The sequence below is a fragment of the Mycetomoellerius zeteki genome, unplaced genomic scaffold (assembly GCF_001594055.1).
Source record: "Mycetomoellerius zeteki isolate Tzet28-1 unplaced genomic scaffold, Tzet1.0 scaffold85, whole genome shotgun sequence".
Lineage (NCBI taxonomy): Eukaryota > Metazoa > Arthropoda > Insecta > Hymenoptera > Formicidae > Mycetomoellerius > Mycetomoellerius zeteki.
The window spans coordinates 680862-704055 of record NW_017257883.1 but is presented as its reverse complement, the minus strand read 5'-3'; the positions used below and the strand labels follow the sequence as shown (position 1 = coordinate 704055).

The window sequence follows — 23194 nt, the reverse complement described above, 5'->3', positions numbered from 1 at the left end:
ATAAAAATCAATTTTACATCATAAAGTGACCGTAAAAATATTTAGAATAGTGACTTAAGTCCAACTATTTTTACAGTCACTTTATTTATGATGTAAAATTGATTTTTATTTTTTATGAACATAAAAACAAAATAAAAATAAATTAAATTGATAGATAAAACAAGCATTCTTAATATTTTCCACTTCTATAACAAATGCATTTTTCCTAATTTTGGACTTATGCCACTTGTCAACTAAGGGGCTCATGTAATGAACGATAAAATGAATAGTCGTTATTTCTTTATGATTTTGTGATATTTTAATGATTTTTAAATAATTCTTTTTATTCAAAGTAGATATCCATTTCATAAAAATTAATTACTACTTGTGGCAGCAATAAAAAAAAATAGAAACAAACCTTTGACATTATTAAAGTTAAAGCATTTGCAAAGATACATGATAATGCGCTTTAAAAAATACATTTGTATAACAATAAAATCGAAATTATATCCCGTTCAGATCTACAATGCAATTAAATTGAAAAATTGAATAAACATATCGTTTCAATAATTTGATTATTATTATTATGAATTTTATCGTAGAGAATCTAACGTTTATGACAAATTCGCAATTACTGTGCTCATTCCATCTGCAAATATATCAGGACGACATAAGTAAATAGACCTTTTATTATTCAAATAGAATCGAATCAAATGAAATTACTGCAGCGAATGAAACTTTCATTTAAGTGGAGAGGGATCATTACGTCATCAGCAATATAATACTTTATATCATCTGCTTCTTATTTAAAGAAATGAAAATATGTTTGATCGATAAGCTATCTATTTACTAAATACTAAACTAGTTATTATTCATTAAATAAAGTAGTATATTTATTCTAGCGTAACACACACTTCTAATGTTCTATATTAGAAGAAGGTATGACATTATCAAATATAGGAGGGCACGATGAAACTTCTGACGTGATAAGCTGTTCTGTGTTACATAATAAGGGAGCTCATATTGTTACTTTATTAACATAGAATCTGATATGCATCTCTTCTATGCATATGATATTATATGTCATCTGCGACAGGTGCTGAAAACATGATCAAAATCGGAACGTTTATCATTGCGTTCCTTGAATCGTCTTTACCATTTTCCTTATCATCGTTTTTTTAGCTGACTGACGGACGGTCACTTTTATTATTTTAATAAAATTTTGTTATCGTAACTACTAACGATTGAGATAAATCGAGTTTCTCCTACCTATCAAGAATATATATGTGCGTGTACTAAACTCGAACGTTTAAGCTAATTTTCCAATCGACTAAGCTATGCGAGAATTATGTTTGATATCAACAAATGAAAACTAATACAAGAACAGCTCGTTTGGTACAAGAGACATCGATTTGCGGGAATCGATGAACAGCTCGCTACGTGGACCTTACAGTCGGTAACTGTCCCGACGACAGGAGATGAACCATCGCTCAGGCTCTATATACCCACGTGAGAAGTTTTATATATTGCAAAAAAACACACTGTTATCGACCAACAAAATAACAGGAATGATGAATAATTTCGCGATGAGATAGATTCGCGCGTAATTCTCTCTTTCTGACATTGATAAGACAAAAGAGTTCAGAATCTGATAACACGATATGACATGCGAAATTATGTTAATAAGTAAGCCAAGAATATATCTTACGATAATATGCTAGCATAAACGATAGATTAAAATAGCAGAAGTCAATTAAAATTTACTAGAATATACTTAGACTGTTTCATTATTTTACATTACGTAAAGCTGTCCGTAGAAGTTTAAATTTTAAATGTTTTACACTGTAAATTTTAAACGCTAAAATAAAACGGACTATTGAAATAATAAGCAAGATATGATAAGAGTAATCGCAAAGAGTTGTAATACGCGTTACCTTACTCAAATATAATATGCGATACATTTAAATAAATTTCCTACTGCATCGACTTGTTAATTACAAAGTTATTTCAATCATAATTACTCAATTAGTACAGTCGAATCTTCAATGGATCAGTGCACATTCGTATCTATATAGACTATGTGATAAAGTCAAGATCATCTTCATAAGCATGCAAATTTATGTTAACGATGACATATACAACCAAATTACCATGATAATAACACACAGAGGGATCCGTTTTCCAATGGACCCGCATGGATCTGTTTCACAGTGAGACCAGTTAATTATTCATTCAACAGTGTCCAAAGAGAATCAAAAAAAGAACACCGTAAAAACGTAATGCGTTCTAATGGCGTCATTTATTTTAACAATTCTGGATTCTATCACTAAATGTTAAATATCGCTAAAATTTCGCTACTGAATAACAGCGACGGATTTTCATTTCCGACTGACATCAGCAACTTTACATGTAATATAAACGCTCTCCTACGTTTAACGCAAAAAGAATAATAAGATATAATTACAGTTTATTAGAAACCTCTTTCCAATTTACAGTGACATAAACGTCCTTTCACGATAAGTCTATATTATTTGCCATGCGCGCAACTCGGTGCAACGTTGCGGTTTACTGCGACCGAAATACGGAAACGGAAATTGTAGGAAACAGCGAAGTAGATTCTATTAGACTTACCTAAGTGCACGCCACTCCCCGTCTGTGGTTGTGGTCGGCGCGGATGTGCTCTTATTCGGGAGACTCAAACGAGGACCGATGCGCAGTGTCATAGGTCGCCTCCTTCGCGTGTAATCTGAAATAATCGAACGGTACAGAGATATTCTCCATAAAGTGAGGTCATACTCCGACATTACACGCGTAATCCGCCATCCTCCTGGGAAGCAACATTGTATCGCCAGGAAGACAGGTGTTTGCGGAGAAAACATCGATTTAAAGAGATTACTATCGTGTGGGATTGAATGGGTCATGATGATCAATTCCGATCTCGTCGCGTATAAACAATACATAACACAATTCGTTTTTTTCCGCAAATATCGAACATGATTGTTGGATAGTCGATTGTATTTCAGATGTTTCACTTAAACCTATTATGCAATTGTGTCTTGTGGACGGACAACTAATACTTTACAAATTTTTATCAATAAGTTTTATTCCGTTATTTTTATCAAAGTTTTATTCCATATTCTATTGTGCAAAATTTTAGATAAAAATGTTATTTATTTTAATATCCTTAATATTTAAAAACTAATTTAATATTTAAATAAATAAAATTTCGAAAAACAATACATATAATAAATCGCGTGATCTCCAAAAAAATTCATTTTCCAATTTTTATAAATTTTTGAAAGTCTGACTATTGGAAATATGAATATTTATATCTTTAACAATGAGTGTAATTGATATTTCATATATTACATCTTTTTTCTCAATGTAAATATTTTTATCTCTAACAATGAATACAGTTTATATTTTATACATTGTGTCTCTTTTCAATTTAACCTCGATTATTGCACAAAATAAAGATTGATGTGAATATTGCATTAAAAAACCAGTGTAATTTCTGTTCTCTTTTTTCGCACGCGTGTTTTATACGAAATAATAATTTAAAAATCTTACCATTTACGGAACAAAGTGAGTTCCGTCCATGAAAAACATGCGGCGATAAGAATTGGGAATGTGGATTTGTGGGAGTTGTCGGGGAAGTTCGACTCGGAGCCGATGTGGTAGTCCAAGGTGGTGCTACATCTCGTACGGCATTTGATTCCGTCGAGACGACGGGAATCTCGTTGGTCACCCGTACTTCTATTCCCACAGACTGTTAACACAAGTTTAATTAAATATTCAATTATTATAATAATTATAAATATTTATATATTTAAAAAGATATAACATAAAATATTTCTTACAGTTATAATATAAAATATTTTTATAGCAAATTTCAAACGTAGCTATCTCTTCATTAAATTTTTTAAATATTCAATAATATAAATATTAATTTAGATTTAATAAATATTATTTAAAAATACAAAAATTAAAGTGCCACAAAAATAAAATTCGTCTAAATTCGTCAGAGAGAAGGACAATGAAATTTTATCGCTTCATTATAAATGATGTCTGTATGTTAGTCATTTTTAACTAGAGGAAAGTCACCAATACCGACATACCACTTTGTTTTTAGACAATATTTCTTAAACAAAAGGTAAAAATGCAACTTCAAAAACATAAATACAAATTAAAAAGTGTCTTCTATCAGAAAGTATAAGCAGTTTTTATAATACTGTTTGCAATTTTGCAATAATTAAGTTTTTCATAAGTTATGCAAAAATGAGCGTGTGACAAAATGGGCTCCAAAACTGACATAGTAGGTAATAAAATGCCAACATTCCTATTCTATAAATAAAGATATATCTTATTCTGTAAGAAAAACTAATTTATGAAACTATAAACATTTAAAATGACATAATATTATCAATAATACAGTCACTATTATTTTAATTACGCAATTTGCAAAAGAACACTGTAAGAATTTTCTTCTCGAATTCATAGAATTTGTTTTTAGCTGATATGGTATAGAAATAAGCCACAAATATATGAATTATGAGTTTGTACTTCTTTAATTAGCTAAACAGATCACGTTTTTATTAGTATTAATAACGCAAAGGTTAGTTTCTAAGAAATAAGGGGATGTCGCTTTAGGAAACCTATGTCAGTATCGGTGACCTTCCTCTACTTTTATAATTTAAAAAATATCATTGTCTCGATAATTTAATTAAATAACATTGATTTTTATGTTATGAAGTCAATATAAAATAAACACTTTTGGTAACAAATTATTGAAACCTATAGCACTTACGATAGAATAATTAGGTATATATAAAAATATGCTAATAATGTTAGAGAAAATTTTATTCCATTTTATATTCCTTATAACCACGTTATATATTAGGCCATAAATTTGGTTATAACTAACCAAAATTTGTTCGGAAATTTCATGGTTCAAGTGTGGATCGTGTCGAACTATAACTACTATTACATTGTCTATTATTACGAACTGAATTACGTACAAACGTCGCGAACAAGTATCGGGAACTATAAAATGTAATTAACCGACACAAAGGTAAACGTTTGTAATAAAATCGAAACGTTTAATCGAATTACAAATATCACTCTGTACCGAGTGACTAAGGTACTAATGCTATATCTATCTTTAGTCGGCAATGCCTGTTGACTCTATAATGTATACATTTTCTTCTGATAGTAAGATATACGAGGTTCTAAATTAACGACGTACTTTTCTGGAATTTCTCATTTACAACATAGTGCTAATACGAAGCAAAGTGTAAAATTTCAACAGCAGCACATAAATGTTGTATTGTATGTCGGATTAGGAAGCTACAGCAACATACATAATACAGTTAATTAAATTATTTTCAGGGATTCTATTAAAATTAAAATCCTCTCAGAATTCACAAATAAAATTCACAAATCTAAAGCCAATAATTAATCACGTTTTACATTTCCAGAATAACCTTCACAGTTACTTTGGAAAATCGGATATACTTATTTAGATATTACAAAATGTCAAAAGTTAACAAAATTCAACAAAAAGAAATTACATCCGTAATTGAAAATCGATGTCAAATTATATAGCGCTATAAAATAATACTTACATTTTATAGGTCAAAAATATAGAACGTATTATTTGTATGTATTTCACACCGTTATAAATATCAGCGAGAAATTTAACATTGTCAATTTATAAATGATGTTATATTGCGTATAAAATTGTTATGCAGATTGTAACGCGAATGCATGTTAGCAAATCAATGTGCGTAGAAATAATTGGGAGAATGATTATTCATGCATATCAGAATAGTCAACCGATAACGAGTAAATCATCCAATTGATGACGAACGATTTCATAGTCACGGAAACGTGACTTCGTTATCGTAACCACTTTTCGGCAAACAACACAAGAGTGTCGTGCTTCCATTAAATACAATCTGCAATAAGTAAAATTATAGAGATCTAAAATATTCTCGTTAACGATATTTTTATATTTCTCTCTCCGCTTCTCTCCGAAATAACGCAGAATTCAATGTAAGCTCAACATTCATTCAACGTTTCAAATAACATTAAAATCCTTAAAGCTCTTATTGAATATACAATGAAATTCCGTTGCAACGAATACCGTGTAACATTTCCGTTATAATAAAATTTCATTCAATACCTCCAGCCGATGGTTATAATATTTTACTTTTTTAGATATAGACAAGACTCTGTATTTATTACGCGAGAGATCTATAAAAATTCAGAAGTTTCTAGAAAACTATAAATTACCAACAGATTGTAGCTGTATGCTTTTAATTGTATACAGATTTTAGAACACGACCGTTACGGCCTCACAGTAATAATGTGACTCTAAAACTATGCGTTTGAATATAACAAGTAGAGAGAAATTATGTCCATACAATCGAGTGCACTTGAAACATTAACATACTCATGTAAAATTCCATGTCCATTGGGATTTATTGCAACAAAGTAATTTTCGCATCACCGCAGTTTCTTGCATATATTAACGTTAATATCGCTATCGGTTTGCACGCTTTGAACTTTCCGCTCAATGGAAACAGATACAAGGACACGAATATCGATTGGAACATCAATAATCGCCATTGATGACCAAGAAACACAATCTTTAACAGTTCTTTCAAATGCTAATTACCATCACGTGCAAATCAATGAAAATTATTTTACTATTAATAAATCGATCTCGATATTGATACACAACGATATTGATTAGAAAACAATTCTTACAAAATTTCAAATTTTTACAGAACTCATAAAATTAATTAAAATGCATCATCCTTTAAAACATTAAAAGTTTATTTCACAATTGATATCATGACATATTAATCCGTTTAACAGAATTGACAATTTGAATCTTTATATTTATATTTAATAAAACTTTATCAAATAGATATATTTATCGATAAAATTTTTGTGATATTATTTTTAATATTTTTTGATATCAAAATTATAAAATATAGAAAAATTCAAATATAGAAAAGATAGAAAAGATTCAAATTGTCAATTCTGTTAACCAGATTAATGTTTCATAATATCAAACGTAAAATAAACTTTTAATGATATATGATCTGAAACGTATTTTTGTTTGTATTGTAAAGTATATTTCTTCTTTTCGTGTTTAATTTATATACTTTTCCTTCCGAATCAAATAAACGCGCAGACTTTACTCGTTTATTTACCACAGCAAATATTTAACCACGATGCAAAGCTGTTCTATTGCCCTGTGGACCACAAGTCGTAATTACATATCGATCGAAAATTTTCCTCTTAGCTGTATTTTCTTTCGAGACAAATCCCAATAACGGATAACCGCTTTCCTGTTCATAGCATTTATTCAATCCATCGGTCGAACCGATTGTCTTAATCGCTTCTCGTAATCGATAAGGATATCGTAATAATCGTTCGATATAAAATTTTCAAAAAAAAAACGCAATAAAAGAAAATTCAAAAATACAAATCAAATTCAAAAGTACAAATCAATACGTTACAATAATAATACATAAATGTATAAATTAATTAAAAGTTTAATAACAATACAACATGTGATATGTATCTATTTATAAGCATTAATGCTTATAATTATAGATAATTATAAGCATTAATTATAAGTTAAATAACAACACAGCATTTGATACGTCTAACATATTTGAGATTGTTAATAATTTTAAATTATACACTCTATGTGTGTAGACTTAGATAATTTAAACGTTTGATTTTCAAAACTTGTTGGAATATTAAATTGTTGGAATATTAAATTGTTGGAATATTAAATTGTTGGAATATTAAATTGTTGGAATATTAAAAAATGTCTATACTTCTATACAATATAATCCACGACCAAATTTCATTTAAGCAATATCTTATTTTGTTAGCATCAAAAATAAAATTCATTACTTATTACGTGAAAATTAGGTGGAAGAATACTTAAAAAGGTATTTTCTCCCTTTTTAAGAGTTTCCAGCAAAACGAATCTTTCCAGCAAAAAAAATTAACAAAGAAAAAACATTAAGCCGTATTTGAATAGAAACTATTGGGTGTCACTATAATTTATTGAAATTGTTTGTCGCATATTTCAAATCTGTAACTTATCCATCCTAAATTTGATTACTACATATAAGATAAATTCATCTTTATATAAATTCTCCCTCGCATCAAGGATCGTGTCACTGTAGCCTTGTCAGAAAAGTTCATGGTGACTTATGAACTAATGGACCTCTCTTCAAAAATATTACAAATACAAAACTTTCAAGACGGATAGCATATATGTTTCATAGAGAGATAATGTATCGCAGCAAAGAACGCTTTTCTACAATACCTTGCTAGCTAAATATGATAAATAGACATGCAGTGAAAGAGTAAACATTATACCTGTATAATATCGCAGATCTGAAAAGTATTTATGAATTTTTACAAGTGTACTTTGTAAATTTAAGCGAAAATTTTACGTTGATTTAACGAGAAAAGTTGGACAAAGTGATATTACGCGAGATTACATCCGCTCGAACGAGAATCGCAGCACATGCAAAAACAGAGGATTATCCTCTATACACACTACATATAATAAAAACAATACAATTCTATATGCATAAACGTCGCTCGCTTGGCGACACAGTTTGCAATGGGATCTACAGGTGTTCGTGAAGCATACAAGGAAACGTCACCGCTTTATTCAGTGAATACGTGCTCGGTCTTGTCCAAAAATCAATAAACTAGTAACGTAACCTATGCATACGTAATCACTGGTTATTTCCCGGTTGGATAATAAAAGGTCGATACCTCGTTATAAAATTTTCTTCTTTCCCACGGGATTCATTTTTCAAATACTCTCTACCTCTTATCTAAAGATATGCGTTTCTCAAGTTGCAAATTATAAAGCACATAATGTTCCGTAAAAAATGACACCTGGTCTGTTCGTAAGTGGAGGCCATTATTTACAAGGAAATCCATGGAAGTGTTTCTCTCTGATTTTGATGAACTTTAAATATATTTTTTAGATAAAAATAAGGGACATGTATCTTTTATAAGAATCTAATCGCACTTTTAAAGAATGCAATACCTTTTAAAGAAAATCGGTTATTGTCTTTCGAAGTAAATATCGTCGAAACTGTAATAGAACAAAATGTTTAAAATAAAAGTTGAATAGTTTTAAAGAGATCCTAAAGACGATTAGTCGTTAGAAGGAGAGAGATCGTGTAAGAAGCATTTATACACGATACAGACGATTTACTTGTTATTGACAATATCACTACATATACATATACTACATCAATACCTCACGCACATTGCACATACACATAAATGTTCGTATAACGATAACGTTTTAATTAGACGTCTAAGACCCGGTTCCAGCAATGCACCCAAGCAGAACAACAAGTCATTATGATATCAAAATGATGTCAAAATAACTCCAAAATGATCATTAAAAGTCATTTTTCAATCATTTCTGATTTATTTTAATATTATTTTAACGTGACTTGTTCTGCCTAGGCAAGATTGACTTTAATCTCGGTTCAATTTTCTCTTTAACTTTTTCTAACTCTAAGAATTAGAAAAAGATGAACAATAAGTTAACCTTACATTAGTGAAACCGAATCTAAGTCCAATTCTAAGACCTCCACGTTGTTTCTTCGAGCAAACTACTAGTCTGTGGACTACTATTTCATAAGTACAAATTGCAGAACTTTTACATGAAACAAATGTTGTAGCTCTATAGCGACTACAGCATCATATTGGATCAAGAAATGCTAATAAAAATCTCAATTTCGAAATTTTTATCGTTCTCAACATGAATTCCACTTCATAGACACGTATTAATGCGTGTATTTTAATTGTGGATTTTCGAATCTGTAAAAAAGGAAAAAAGTAATTGTTATACAAAAGTTATATGGTTTAGTCGGTAATACAAACGGCTTTAAGATCCCCTTAACAGTATTTAATAATTATAATTTTATAAAACATTTTTTAATTTTTATATTTTATACATAAAAATTTTATTTATACAATTTTTTAAAAATTATTATTATTATAAAGTACTTTTCAACTGTATTCAAAACATTTTTTTCTATCTCTTACAGTTTCGATGATATTCGCTTTAAAAAAAACCAATTTTCTTCAAAAGAATATTACACCCCCTAAAAGTACGATTGAGCTCTTATAAAAAATAATTTGTTCCTTATTTTTGTCTTAAAAACAACATATTCAAAATTCATCAAAATCGGAGGGAGTCCTTGTCCCTTCCACGGGTTTCCTTGTCAGAATATGTTAAAAAAAAATATGAGTCTATAAAGATTTACGTTTTCAGTATTCCCATTATTATGCCAAATATGGTTATTTAATTCTTATTTGAGATAATACAATCTTACAAACAATTTGAAAATAAGATAAACATATTAACATATATAAGCTAAATCGCGATTTAGATTGTGAATTAGAGAATTGAATGAACAACCGTCATATTATAAAGGTATAAAACACACACATACACTATTTTCTAAATATTAAGATAATAAAATTAATATTAAATTCATATACATATATATATATACAAACAATATTACTTCTAAAGATAGAGTACAACTATTTAAAATTTTATTTGACAAAGGTGGAAACCGAGTATCTTATTTCGATGGAAATTCTCAAGAATCAACAATCTCCCCCTGCAAACGAGAATAACAGCTAACACATCGTCATCGAGTGTATCCAGAGCCGTTGGCAAATCTCAAGGGGATAAACCAAGATCCTAATATCCTCATATGCACGTGCACACGTACAGAAAACACATTCTGTGAAACCAGCAAAGATAAATTGAACCGCTGCACCTGACGGAATCTGGTGTCAACTCGTGAGACATTGCGTAGAATATCAAGACAGTAATTGATTGACGAGCAAGCAAATTTCCAGATAAAATTTTTTTTATTTTACTTTTTATACTAATTTTTATTCTACTAAACTATTCCATAGTTTGCTCCATTCTATTTATCTAATTTTAACTTTTAGAATATGAATATTTGAAAATAAATAAGCAAAAATGTACACACATGTATTCCTCTTTTTTAAAAAAATCCAATACAATAATCTAACCAATTTTTTTAATTTTTAAAAATTTAATTAAAACATAATTTTCATTAAAATAACAATAATTTTTATTAAAATAAAACATAACTTTCATTAATTTTGTATTTATCCTTATAGCAGTAAATTAGAAATTTGAATATATCAAAATATTGTATTTTCTCAAAAGTACGAAGAATTACTCTTTTAAAATGAAAGAAAATTACTAGAACATTGTTACATTTAAAAATTAAATTTCATATTATGATCGATCATGCTAATTTATGAATAATGTGTTTTCCATAAAAGAATATATTTGTCCAACAATTTTTTACATAACATATACAATAAATAATTCCTGTTACAATATATAAACAAAAACCACACGATATCAGAATGAATTATTAATTAACAAGCATCTCTTCGAATTTCTAAACTCATTTATTTTCTTAGAAAACATGTCTTAATATAGCCTATAAGTACGCTCCCGAAAGAAGGGATCAAATTACGGAGAAAGCTCTCCCTTGATCTTTCAACTCTTCCTTTCTTATTTCACTGGTAGCGTTGTTACGAGAATAAAACGGAACATTCATCTCAGGTAAGTTTTCTTCGGAAATACACGGTCTGATGTGCTATCAGGAAATAAATCCTCAGTCGAGAAATACATCTCTGACATCGCTGTGCTCATCAATATCCTAGCAAATTAACGCAATCTTGAACAGCGAAGGATTTAACAAATTATTGATATAAATACCGATTTTATATTGCATATGTTTAACAAATATTAAAATATGAGATTAATAGCACAGTTGTTCTTATTAATTAAGCGTTACATTACTAAATAACTTAAAGTTAATCTATTCCGTGCTCGCAACGTTTCGTTAATGATCGAAAAATTCAATAATGATATCGATACTTTCATCCTGTTACCGTACGATATAATTAATATAAGCTCAAGTTAATGACTAATTAAAACGCGATGTACGTTCCATCGAAAATATATAATCAAAATTCACTATTGTGCATGTGTTATTATAAATTTTAAACGAATAAATCCTGCGAAATATATTATTAATGAAAAATCGATCGATTATTTCTTGTTATTTCACAATTCGATTTAATTTTTCTATTACTCACTTCCTCGATTTAAAACCAACAATTTTACAAAAATAAATTTAAATCGAAAAGTTCAAAGTGTAAGCATAAATATATTCATTTGCAAAAAACGAGCCGCAAAAAAACTATGACGTTACACTAGCTCGCTTTTTACGGATAAACGTATATATGTATATTTAAAAGCAAGTAAAGTTAAAAAAATTACCTTTCATAAACATTGTAAAACAATTTTTACTTTCCATTTCCAATTTTTATAATTACGCAAAATATTTACTTCAATAAATAATTCTTGCTTCTCGACATGTTTACAAGTCGTGCGAATTAATTAATTATGAAATGGCACCTTATTATTGCACGATAAAAGCAATAATAAGGTGCCATTTCATGAAACGCTGAAAACCAACGTCAGCACAGCCACGTGGTCTCGCTTAGCGTTTGAAACTGTGAAGGTTGGATATTTATTCAACTTCCAACATGACAGATCGGTTCAAAATTGAACGTTATATGTGATACTACATCATTTTCCTGCATTTTTCAGAGTCCATGGTCAATTTAGATCATATATCTTGACGCTGAAAATGAGCATTGAGCGACAGTGTGAAAAGCCACCTTTTAAAGACCAATTTCAGTTAAAAATCAACATATCGATACTCGATACAATATAAGTGCAGTTATGGAAACGTGCAAACTCTACGCGATCACTCGTCAGTTTTAACTGAAAGAATATTTAAATCGCAACATCTCGATATATTCATATTAGTTTTATAAATATATGTTATTTAATCATCAGAAAAAATTAAAGTATTATACGCGTAAAACACTATATGTATACATATACGCAAAATGATTATTGCACGGAAAATCTTTTAACTGATTGCAACCGACAGCGACCTTTGACCTTCCACTGCAGAAAGCTCGATACCTCATAAAGAACCATGTATCTTTCAAGCGGCGTGAAAAACGGTAACAATACAAAAAGAAGCTTTCGTAAAATGATGACGCATCTATGGTTATCGTACATGTTAGAATAATTATACACAGTAATGTGAGAATATATTATTAGAATGCATGACTTTAGTATTACTGCGAATGTGCAAAATTATCGAAATTGGAAAAAAAACAAGTACAAACAGTTTTTGTAAGTATTGACAACGATGTCAATAATTCGTTAATCGTTAAACGTTTGATTTGACATATAGCGAGATACGCTCGAATACGTTTAGCATGAGAAAAGAAGAGACGTGCAACGCTTTTGTGCGCACTCTTCTGCGCGCAAACTTTTCACATTTATCGGGAACTGGGCGGAACTCGTCGAAACGAACTTCCACTTTCATCATACAAATGCATCCTTCAAGATAGAGCGGTAAATGACGTAATAGCTCATCAAAAGCATTATCAATGTATCTACAGTACTCATACATCATAGTAAAAAGTGTTTTAACGAATTCTGATGTACATTAACGAAACAATATAACAGTTTAAATAAAAATAAAAACCAAAAATGAAAGAAGAGCATGTAAACAAGTCTTTCTTATTAACTCTCTCTGCGATTTGGATCTTTTTTGGCACAAGAGAAATTTCATTCTCAAATTTCTTCAAAATGAAGGAGATCGGAGTTCCCTTTCCTGAAATATCTTGTTAAAAAACTATTTTGCAATATAAGAGATGTGAAAAAGTAATCATGAATTTTTCCATATTTTTTGAAAGAACAGTAAAAAAAACAGATTGCGAACAGAGGGAATAAAAACATGATGTTGCAAATGGAGGGTTAAGATCTACTTTAAAATTGCAGAAAAATTGCTCAATCTCTCTAGTATTACTGACGATTAATTAACGAACAACATTCCCCGTTTCATCCTAAATTTATCATGTCAACGTGAATCAAGTCGGTGCACATTAACGACACAGCAAGACGCGGAAGTAGCGAGTTTAATGATGATGAGACTTTTGCCGAGGTTTCGTCGAAGTGCTCTTTGAAGAAAGCTCTGAACTATAACTTCCCGGCAATAACTTGTGACTTATCACAGGCAAGTTACAGTATATTCAGCGGCAGTTTTATATTCACGATCCATGTTAGCGCGCCGAGAAAATGGGATATGTCCTTATTACTCGGGACGATATCAAAAGTGCGCACGCATTGTTTATCGTGGAAAGTGACGTGCTTAGTGATTGATGAAACAGTGCTTTGTGAAAGTTACCGTTGCATTCACGGCGGCAAATATTTAGACATCGTAAATGCATGCAGTTTTCGTTACACGCCGAACAGAAACTTCATTAAGTTTGAAAGTGGATCCTTTCTAAGCAATTAAACGGAAAGTACAGAAAGGACTATGTATATTGTGAACAAGTAGCATTAAAAACAAGGAGAAAATTAACTGTCAAATGCGCTTTTATCCTACAGCCGAAAAGGAATTCAACAATATTTAGCATCTAGAAAATTCTCGCGGTAAGTCCGCGATGATTCCTCTATTTACTGCAATGGAAAATTATCTTCGCTGTGCAATGTAATCCCGTTTCACAGTAATTATTTGCGACGTTAACGGCGACGACGTGCGGAGTTCTGACGCTATCGAGTTATATGACGTAATTCATATCGCGCGATCCGATTATACAAGAATATAACACTATTAGTCCAGATTTTTTTTTTTTACTTTTCTGAAATAATACAACTGAGAACTGCCTCAACTTTCTCTTGAAATTTTTTCATCTGAATTTCTTTCTATTCCGTGCATACCATATATTATCGTACCTTCATCTGTGTCAGATTCCGATCTGAATATTCAAACGAATCCGTTCAAATGAATAAAACGAGTGATCGAATCAACCAATCTTTTAAAAATATTCATAGGGAACAAAAACATTAATTAAAAAGAATCCTTAAAAATTTAAAGAACATTATTAAAGCTGAGAAAATATCAAATAGCGTAATCGATATTCTTTGATATGTTTATAATTAAATAAATTCGTGTGATTCAATAACTACAAATTTTATTTATAGTTATTATATGAGTTGCGGCTCAGGTTGCTTCTCTCCCTAATGAAGCAAACTACAATATTCACGAAACGTTTTCAACGATGTATCAAAACACGGAAATAATCTGTAAACCGCGTAGTTTCTTTAAAATATAAAATCTTATTATTATAAAGTTATTGTGCTATGTATGCTTAATCGATACTCTCAATTGCGTCATTTGATATTATCAAGTATGATCAAAGTTAACTATGAAATTATAATTAATTAATTAATTGGGCAGTAATAATATTATTACATAATACTATATACATATATTCAGTCAATTAATAATAATATTCTATTGTATAATTATATTCATGATCAATTGCGAATACTTTCACTTTGTGTAACGATGTAACAAAATGTAAACATCCGTTCGCTTCCATGTAAACATGAGCGCGAATTAATATCGCTCATATATGATGGATGGCTAAATCGCAGAATTAGTACAGAAATTAACGTGCATGTTAAATTGCGAACAAACTTCATGAGAACCGCAAAACCCGCGCGTTTGAATCATTATAATCTAATCGATCGAGATATTCGAAAGAGTTGCATAATCGCGCCAATTGCGTTTCTCGCGCATTTATCCGCATTTATCGAAACCGCACTGACGTACATTCGATACAGCTTTGTTGCATTCATTTATTCTTACGTGAGTAAATTTTTCTACAATCTACTACGCATAATGAAATATTAAGAACAAGAATAAAGATTAAATTTAATGAAATAAAAAAATTAGAAATAGAAATTGTAAAACGTAACAATAAATACATAAGACATATTATATGTCATACCTTATTTATATTTATTATGCGTTACATAAGTTATGTTCAATTTCTATTCCTAATTTTTTTATTTCTCTAATAATCTAAAATAACCTAAAAAGAAATTTGGATGTGAAATTTTTTTAGAGAACAGCTACGATAGCATTGCATTTTTGTACCACTGATTTTAATTAATCAAATCGTATCGTCCACACTTCTCAATTTGCTATAGCAAACAATAACATTCCGTGATACAACAAACAAAACGCGACAATAAACAATCATGCATTTTAAAAAGTTTATTTAGCCGGAGAGGACGTTGATTATTTATCGTTAATATAAAAAAACCTATACATATAAATTGTACTACAGTTTATATTTACGATAAATTAAATTTTAAGAAAATGTAACTTGTGTTAATTTTTTACAAGAGTATATTTTCAAATATTATCTCATTAATATTATCATGTGTCAATGCAATGATGCGTAAAAGTAACACATTTTCAGACTCCATATGTTTCCTCTTTGTCCATCTCGCTAACAACATGCAAACAAGACCAAAATTGTTAGCTCGAGGACACACACATTAGTAACTTTATAGAAAAGAGGCAAACAAAGCAACGGACAGCGGGTAAAGCGGAGACTCATAATTAGGTTGTTAGCTAATGGGGAACATCGCAAGCAAATAACTGTGCGCGACACTACGTACAAATTAGTGTAAGGCATTCACATGCCCCTTCTCAAACAGGAAACGTCATCTTTTACACGTGTAAAAGATGTGGTGAAAATTTTCTTTCAGGCAAGCGATTAAATTGAATTGCTATTTCTATCGATATTTTGCAGTCACGCTTAATAAACATCAAATCAAATTGGCAAAATCATTTAGTTATTATCAAGAAGAAAAAATCCAGATAAATTTTATTATGTGAATGTAAGATAAAAATATAACCAATCAAATTTTTGTAGATACAATTTCTTATAGCATTTGAACAAAGATTATACTTTTCTATGTTACATTTATTGTACAATTGATCTCACGCGTACAAAAATGTATTAATATCTTTAATTAAAAAAAATATATAATAAATCTGAAGAAAAATGTAAACTTGATTATTTAATTAAATGAGATACGATATAGATTTTATCTTTTTCAGTCATTTGCATATCTACATTACATCACAGTCGACTCGTTGCGTATAATTAATGTAACTTATATAATATTTCCGCGTAAAAACGTGGAAATTCATCCGAAGGAAGGAGTGTGTCTTGAATGATTTGAAAGCTATTAATATCGAATAACGCAGTATTAAAAAAAAAATTTTCCAAAGTAATATTAACCGTGAGAATATTATCAGATTTTTACTCGCAAAGCAAGGATCAAAGAGATCTTAAACTCCGCTGGATGTATTAAGATTTGTTATATTGAACGACCATATACAATTTTCACTTTATCTTGCGCTAAATTTATCTCGACATTTGCACGTGCATTTCTGTGTGAAAAATAAGACGAGTGAAGTGAAAAGCAAGGATAACAGCAAAGTAAATTTTCAAAAATATTATCATTAAATATTAATAAAAAATGTTAATAATTGAAGTGTCGATATATTTTTAGACAAACTTAATCAAAAAATTTATCTGTATCCGCTGATTTAGCAAATGCATTATTGTTTATAATATTAAACATGCATCAGCATAAATATCAAATTAACAAGCAAAATAACTGTAATAGTTAATTCTGCTTTTTTTAATTTTAATAGAATTTTTTAATATCTACAAATAGTAGTTCGAAAAAATGATGAGCACGGAAGAGATGACATTCTTCACAATCATTTCATATTCATTCATATTTATGTAGTAATAAAAAAATGTATTTTTATTAAAGTCGTAGATCAAAAGGTACAAAATGTCGACAAATAAAAACCAACGCGCCTTGACTTTCTTTCGCTCACTCATTTCTAGAAATATAAAAAATATAAAAAGCCCGTCTGTAATATTTTTACACAAGTCTATATTTTAATATGTCGAAGGCATATACGAATATGAAATGTTATAAAAACAGACTAAAAAAAGAGTGAGACAAAGAGAAAAATAACCATTACTAACAAGAATTTCAATCCTCTGATGTACATCTGTCTTTTCAACCATTGTCAATCGGCCATGTAAAACATTCCGAAAAACAATCAAACGGTGGAAATTGAATGTTCGATTGACATTCAGTTCACAGCTCTGTTTGTAGCGCCCTTGCGTATGCTAGTAATTTATCGACGACATAGACACGATCATTAAAGGACCCCACACTAATTACATGGAAAATTGGATCCCGGTGAAATGAGTTAGTTTTCATGTATAATGTAATTCGTAACGTAATGAACAACAGATGTCATAGATAATTTTTGAGCTATGGTGTATCAAAGATGTAAAACTTCACTTTTGATATACCATAGCTCAAAAATTATCCATTATTGAGATCTTTTGTTCACCACATTATGGAGCATTGTGTCTATGACATCTTTTATTTATTACAATACTATAATAATATTATACATGAAGACTAACTTCATTTCAGTTTTAGTTGAACTCCCTTTTAGGAAGAGAGAGAGTTGAGGCGCGCTGATTTTTATTTGTCGACGCTTTTTGTACCTTTGGATCTGTGACTTTAATAAAAAGGTATTTTTTTTATTACTACATAAAAATGTGAATAAATATGAAATAATTATGAAGAACGTTATCTCTCTAGCGTCCGTAACTTTTTTAAATGACTTTATTTGTAGATATTGAAATTCTAATTAAAATTAAAAATCAGAACTTTCAATTATTTCACCGAAACCCAATTTTTCATATAGATATATTTAATGCGGAATCCTTTAACTTGAAATAAAATATTCAAAATACAGCACTGAAAGTAGGAAAAATGGCATGTACTCCGAAAAATAATTATACACAATACTAAACAAAAACGATATTGATATCCAATTAAATATAACCAGCTGTTTCTAAATGAACTATAAAGATGATATTCGCGTATTTCAATTGCATAGACAAACACGATAAAAAACAATTCAATACAATAAAAATACATATTATATATGTGCAACGCATAATTTCTGGTATTTTAATATAATAGTTTCCTATAAATTTAATTAAATTATCATTATAAAAAAAATTTAATACATAAAAAAAACAGTTATATATTATTATAAAAAATATTTCCATTTTTTTTCTTTAATTGCTGTATATACAGGGTGTTTCCAAATTAAATTTTTAATTATTTTATTTATAAACTTTTTAATGAAGATTTTGTTCGAAATGTGCACCTCTTGCAGCAATACAAGCATTGCATCTGTCAAACACGGCTCTTGTAGCAGCCAGGCACTGCGCAAATTCTTGCGATATTCTGTTCGCTGCAGCTACGATACGATTTCTCAAATGTTGCTCAAATGTTCCCTGCCTGCAAATCTCTTCGTAACGCTGCTTGAAATCGGTTGTTTTCTTGTCGAATTGAAAATGATCCAGTCTCTCGCAATCTATTAAATGTCAACATAAACACTCTTCGGTTTGGCACTCTTCTGTTTGGAAATCGTCGTGCATATTCTCGCACCGCCTTTAAAGCATTACCGTTGCAGAAACCGTATACAAAAACCATATCAGCATATTCACTATTAGAATACGTACGCGGCATATTGCAAAAGACAAAATTCATCTACTGTTAAAGGCTTTCAAAGAGCGACTGACAAATTCATAACAGAAAGTGGAAAATGTAATCAAATATGTCGGTGCTAGATATGGCAAGAAATGTAAACATTTTTTTTCGATTTCTCTGAAACGGAGCAAAAACGAGCATATGTCTATAGGACTTTTTTTCTTAGTTTTTTACTCCTCTACACGCTCCCGAAGTTTTGCGATTTAATTTGGAAACACCCTGTATAGTATAAACAATTTTAAGTCAATAATATAAAATAAAATAATTATGGCATTAATTATGAGTGACACATGTACATATATGCGTTGATCGCATACATACAATAACTGCCAAATTTGTGGTCAACACATAATTTTACGATAATCTTTGTCAATCTATTCTTCAGTTTATATTATAAGTTAATAAAATTCTTGTTGCAATCAACTTAAGAACATAATATTTTAAATACAAGAATAAGTACTCCTAGATTTTTATTTATAAAGATTTTTTATATGAACACAATATAATTAAACTGATAGGAAACTTTTTGGCAGCCATTGTATCTTATTTCATTCTATAATGTCTAAATTTTTTGGAGTAAAAATTGAGTCAGTCTTCGAAAAAAAAGAGTGAAAATTTTTCACACTTGAACAAGAGTGACAGATTTTCATTCTTCTCTCTAAACTTCTCTTTTTTACTCCAAAAGAGTGAAATCTTACTCCAAAAGAATGAAATTTCACTTCTAAAGAGTGAAAATCTAGCACTCTTGTTCAAGAGTAAAAATATTTTCATTCTTTTTTCAAGACTGGCTCAATTATCAGTCTTTTGGAATAAGCTGATTTTACTCCAAAAGATTTAGAGAGTATAATCGTCCGGGTAACGAAGGAGGGTGAGACGCTTCCTAGATATATGCGGGATCAAAATTCATATTAAATTTTCGCTCAGAGGCGAAGATAATTCCCAGAACGCCGCGACCGTAGAACGCCATTCCCACCCTCTTCGCCACCTTGACATTGGCGGAATTGGGGGCAGACGATAAGCTTACCTGCTGCATCGGATACGCTGCGCTACCGACGAGAAGGTCCCATGCCCACGCGAAAATCCGCGCGCAAATGTGCATTGACGTCACAGCCACCTTATAGAGCCCACTGCTGCCTGTACCAGCTACAGCACCCCCGCGCACTCCCTCCCCCTCCGCCTCCGCGATTACGACGGCCTCGCGGACGCGCCGATACACCACCCGGAAACGGCTCACATCTTCGCGAATGATCGCACCTCACTACCGCCTCCCACTCTCTCGCGCGCGCCGAGCGTGATCCGAGATTATTGATCCACCCGATATCGATCACGACGAACGGGCGCGGTGACCGCGAAACGCGTCCTCGGACGAAATCGACAGGTACCTTGGCATGATGTAATCGGTAACGGCCACCGCACGGAGATAATGCGATTCTCCGAAAGCTTCCACTATACTCGATTACCTCGATTATATCGCCCGATTACGCGCGGCATCGACCGGCAACTCTCCGCGACAACGTTCCGACGGTTCACTGCCACGAAAATTGCTGCGCGTCACGTCGCGTCGCGATAATCGCCGCCGCGTTCACTCCGCGCAAACTTCACGCGACAAGACACTCCAAGAGACAAGACGCGCTCCAAGCGCATTCGTTTTCATTCAGCTTCTCAGATCGATAGCAGTTTCATTTTCAACGGCTTTTCACGTTGCAAGATAAAGAAAGTCTTTCTCTTTCACCGAAAAAGCTGTTCGCATCAACAAACATGCGTTTATTTCGAATACGACAAATGAGCGGCGATGGAACACTGACGTACGCGTTGCGAGAATGATTGTTTTTTATTCCTGCACTAATCTGCACTCTCTTTCTCGCCTTCGCCAAATATCAAACATATATCTATCTCACTTTAAATTCCAAAAATGTATACAAGTTCAGTCACAGAAAACAATCCTAATGTCATTCTTGCGCCCAACGGTACGTCTCGTTGAACGTTGTTGTCCGATAACGAGAGACAGGAAGAACGGTTATCTCGGTTGAAACACTGTAGTCGTTACGGAAGCCACACACCATTCACTCCGTCACAAGGACGTCTTGTCCGCAAACACGGCGCGTACGAACTACTTGTTGATCAGCGCCCCTGAGACTAACTGCCTGCGCACGATCCGCGCTTCGCCGTGAAGTTGGCGCCAACTCCGGCACATTGACCACTAGACGCGTGAATAATTAACTGTCGCAGCTATCCATTAATTCAAATTGATGTTCGATGGGGGAGAGAATGATCTCTCAGTACTTTTTCGCGACGATACAAGCATCATGATTGACAGTTTTTATTATGACGAAAATATTCAATTCGTTGGCACTGTATAGGTAGAATAGCACATAAATAAATGTACCGATGGCCGAAACGAGCCTGTAAGAGATAATAGATACTTACAGTGAGTGCAAAATGTATAGAGAAGATATTTAAAAGAAAACTTATTTTTTAAAAGTACATATTAACATAGCAATTCATTAATAAACTGTATATTTTTCAAAATTATTTTACCTAAAAAGATATGTAATAATTAAAATATATTATCTTAAAAATAGGCGAAAATGAAAAATTATATTGGGCTGGCAAATAAGTTCGTTCGGTCTTATTAGCTCAAAATTGTATATACAATATTTTTGTTATAAATGGACAAAATTTAAATTTAAAAAAGGATTTTTTTTAAAGCGTGAAATCTCTGCTTTTTAAAAGTTTACTATATTTTTTGAGTTTATGTAAATTTGGTAATTTTTACATATAGAAAACTACGAGCTAAAAAAATGAAAAATTTTTCTCACTTTATGGACCTGTCACGTGCTAAAAAAAATTGTAAAAATTTTGACTATCTAACGTGAAAGCTTAAAGTTTTCCCTAAAAATTCGTTTTTAAAAAATGATCCTGCGATTTTTTATTACTGAGTTACTCACGGGTCATATAAAAGAGTATTCTGACTTGGATTGCACATAACTCTGTTAAAAAACATCGTACTACAATTAAAAGATAGATTCTTAAAGCTAAAACTTTGCTCTATCAAGTCATATAAATAATTAAAATTTATTTTGTGTTTCAAAAAAATTGTGCTTTATTCCACCCTAAAAAACCGACTGAATTTATTTACCAACTCAATATTACTCGAATTCTCAAATACAAATATTTGTATAAAGTCGAGAAATTTAAATTCTAAAACTGGTATTAATTCAGAATCGATTCTTACATTTAAAACCTGTAATATCTTAGATACAGTCTTAAGATATTATAAGCCAATTATAAGGCTCTATTTGCATCTCAAAGATTTAAGATCTTAAGAATGGACTATGAATACCGTCTTAAAATCAGGAATACACGCTCTTTTGTTTATATTAACTATCATAACGTATTCATTGTATATACATATAAAATGCTAATTAATGTCTATTTTCTACAAATTGTAATGAATTTTTTTCCTGTACGAATACTTTTTGCACTCACTGCAAGATGAGATCCATTTAACGTTGCAAATGCTTC

General features: G+C 30.9%; 1 protein-coding gene across 1 annotated transcript; it reads right to left on the bottom strand.

Annotated features, from left to right (window-relative positions):
- Positions 1 to 2305: 2305 nt before the first annotated feature.
- Positions 2306 to 20768, bottom strand: LOC108730138 (uncharacterized). The gene is made up of 4 exons (XM_018459640.1): positions 20694 to 20768; positions 3550 to 3748; positions 2611 to 2725; positions 2306 to 2405 (listed from the first exon to the last, which is right to left on the bottom strand). Exons 1-4 carry the CDS (start codon positions 20766 to 20768, stop codon positions 2306 to 2308), a joined length of 489 nt encoding a protein of 162 aa, XP_018315142.1.
- Positions 20769 to 23194: the final 2426 nt, after the last annotated feature.

Excerpts from the sequence above, each read along its gene's own strand:
- LOC108730138 (XM_018459640.1), bottom strand. The coding sequence starts at position 20,768 with ATGCACATTTGCGCGCGGATTTTCGCGTGGGCATGGGACCTTCTCGTC. Across the intron at positions 3,749-20,693 it reads CAGCGTATCCGATGCAGCAG|TCTGTGGGAATAGAAGTACG; the intron begins GTAAGCTTATCG and ends TTGTGTTAACAG. Across the intron at positions 2,726-3,549 it reads CTCACTTTGTTCCGTAAATG|ATTACACGCGAAGGAGGCGA; the intron begins GTAAGATTTTTA and ends CGATTATTTCAG.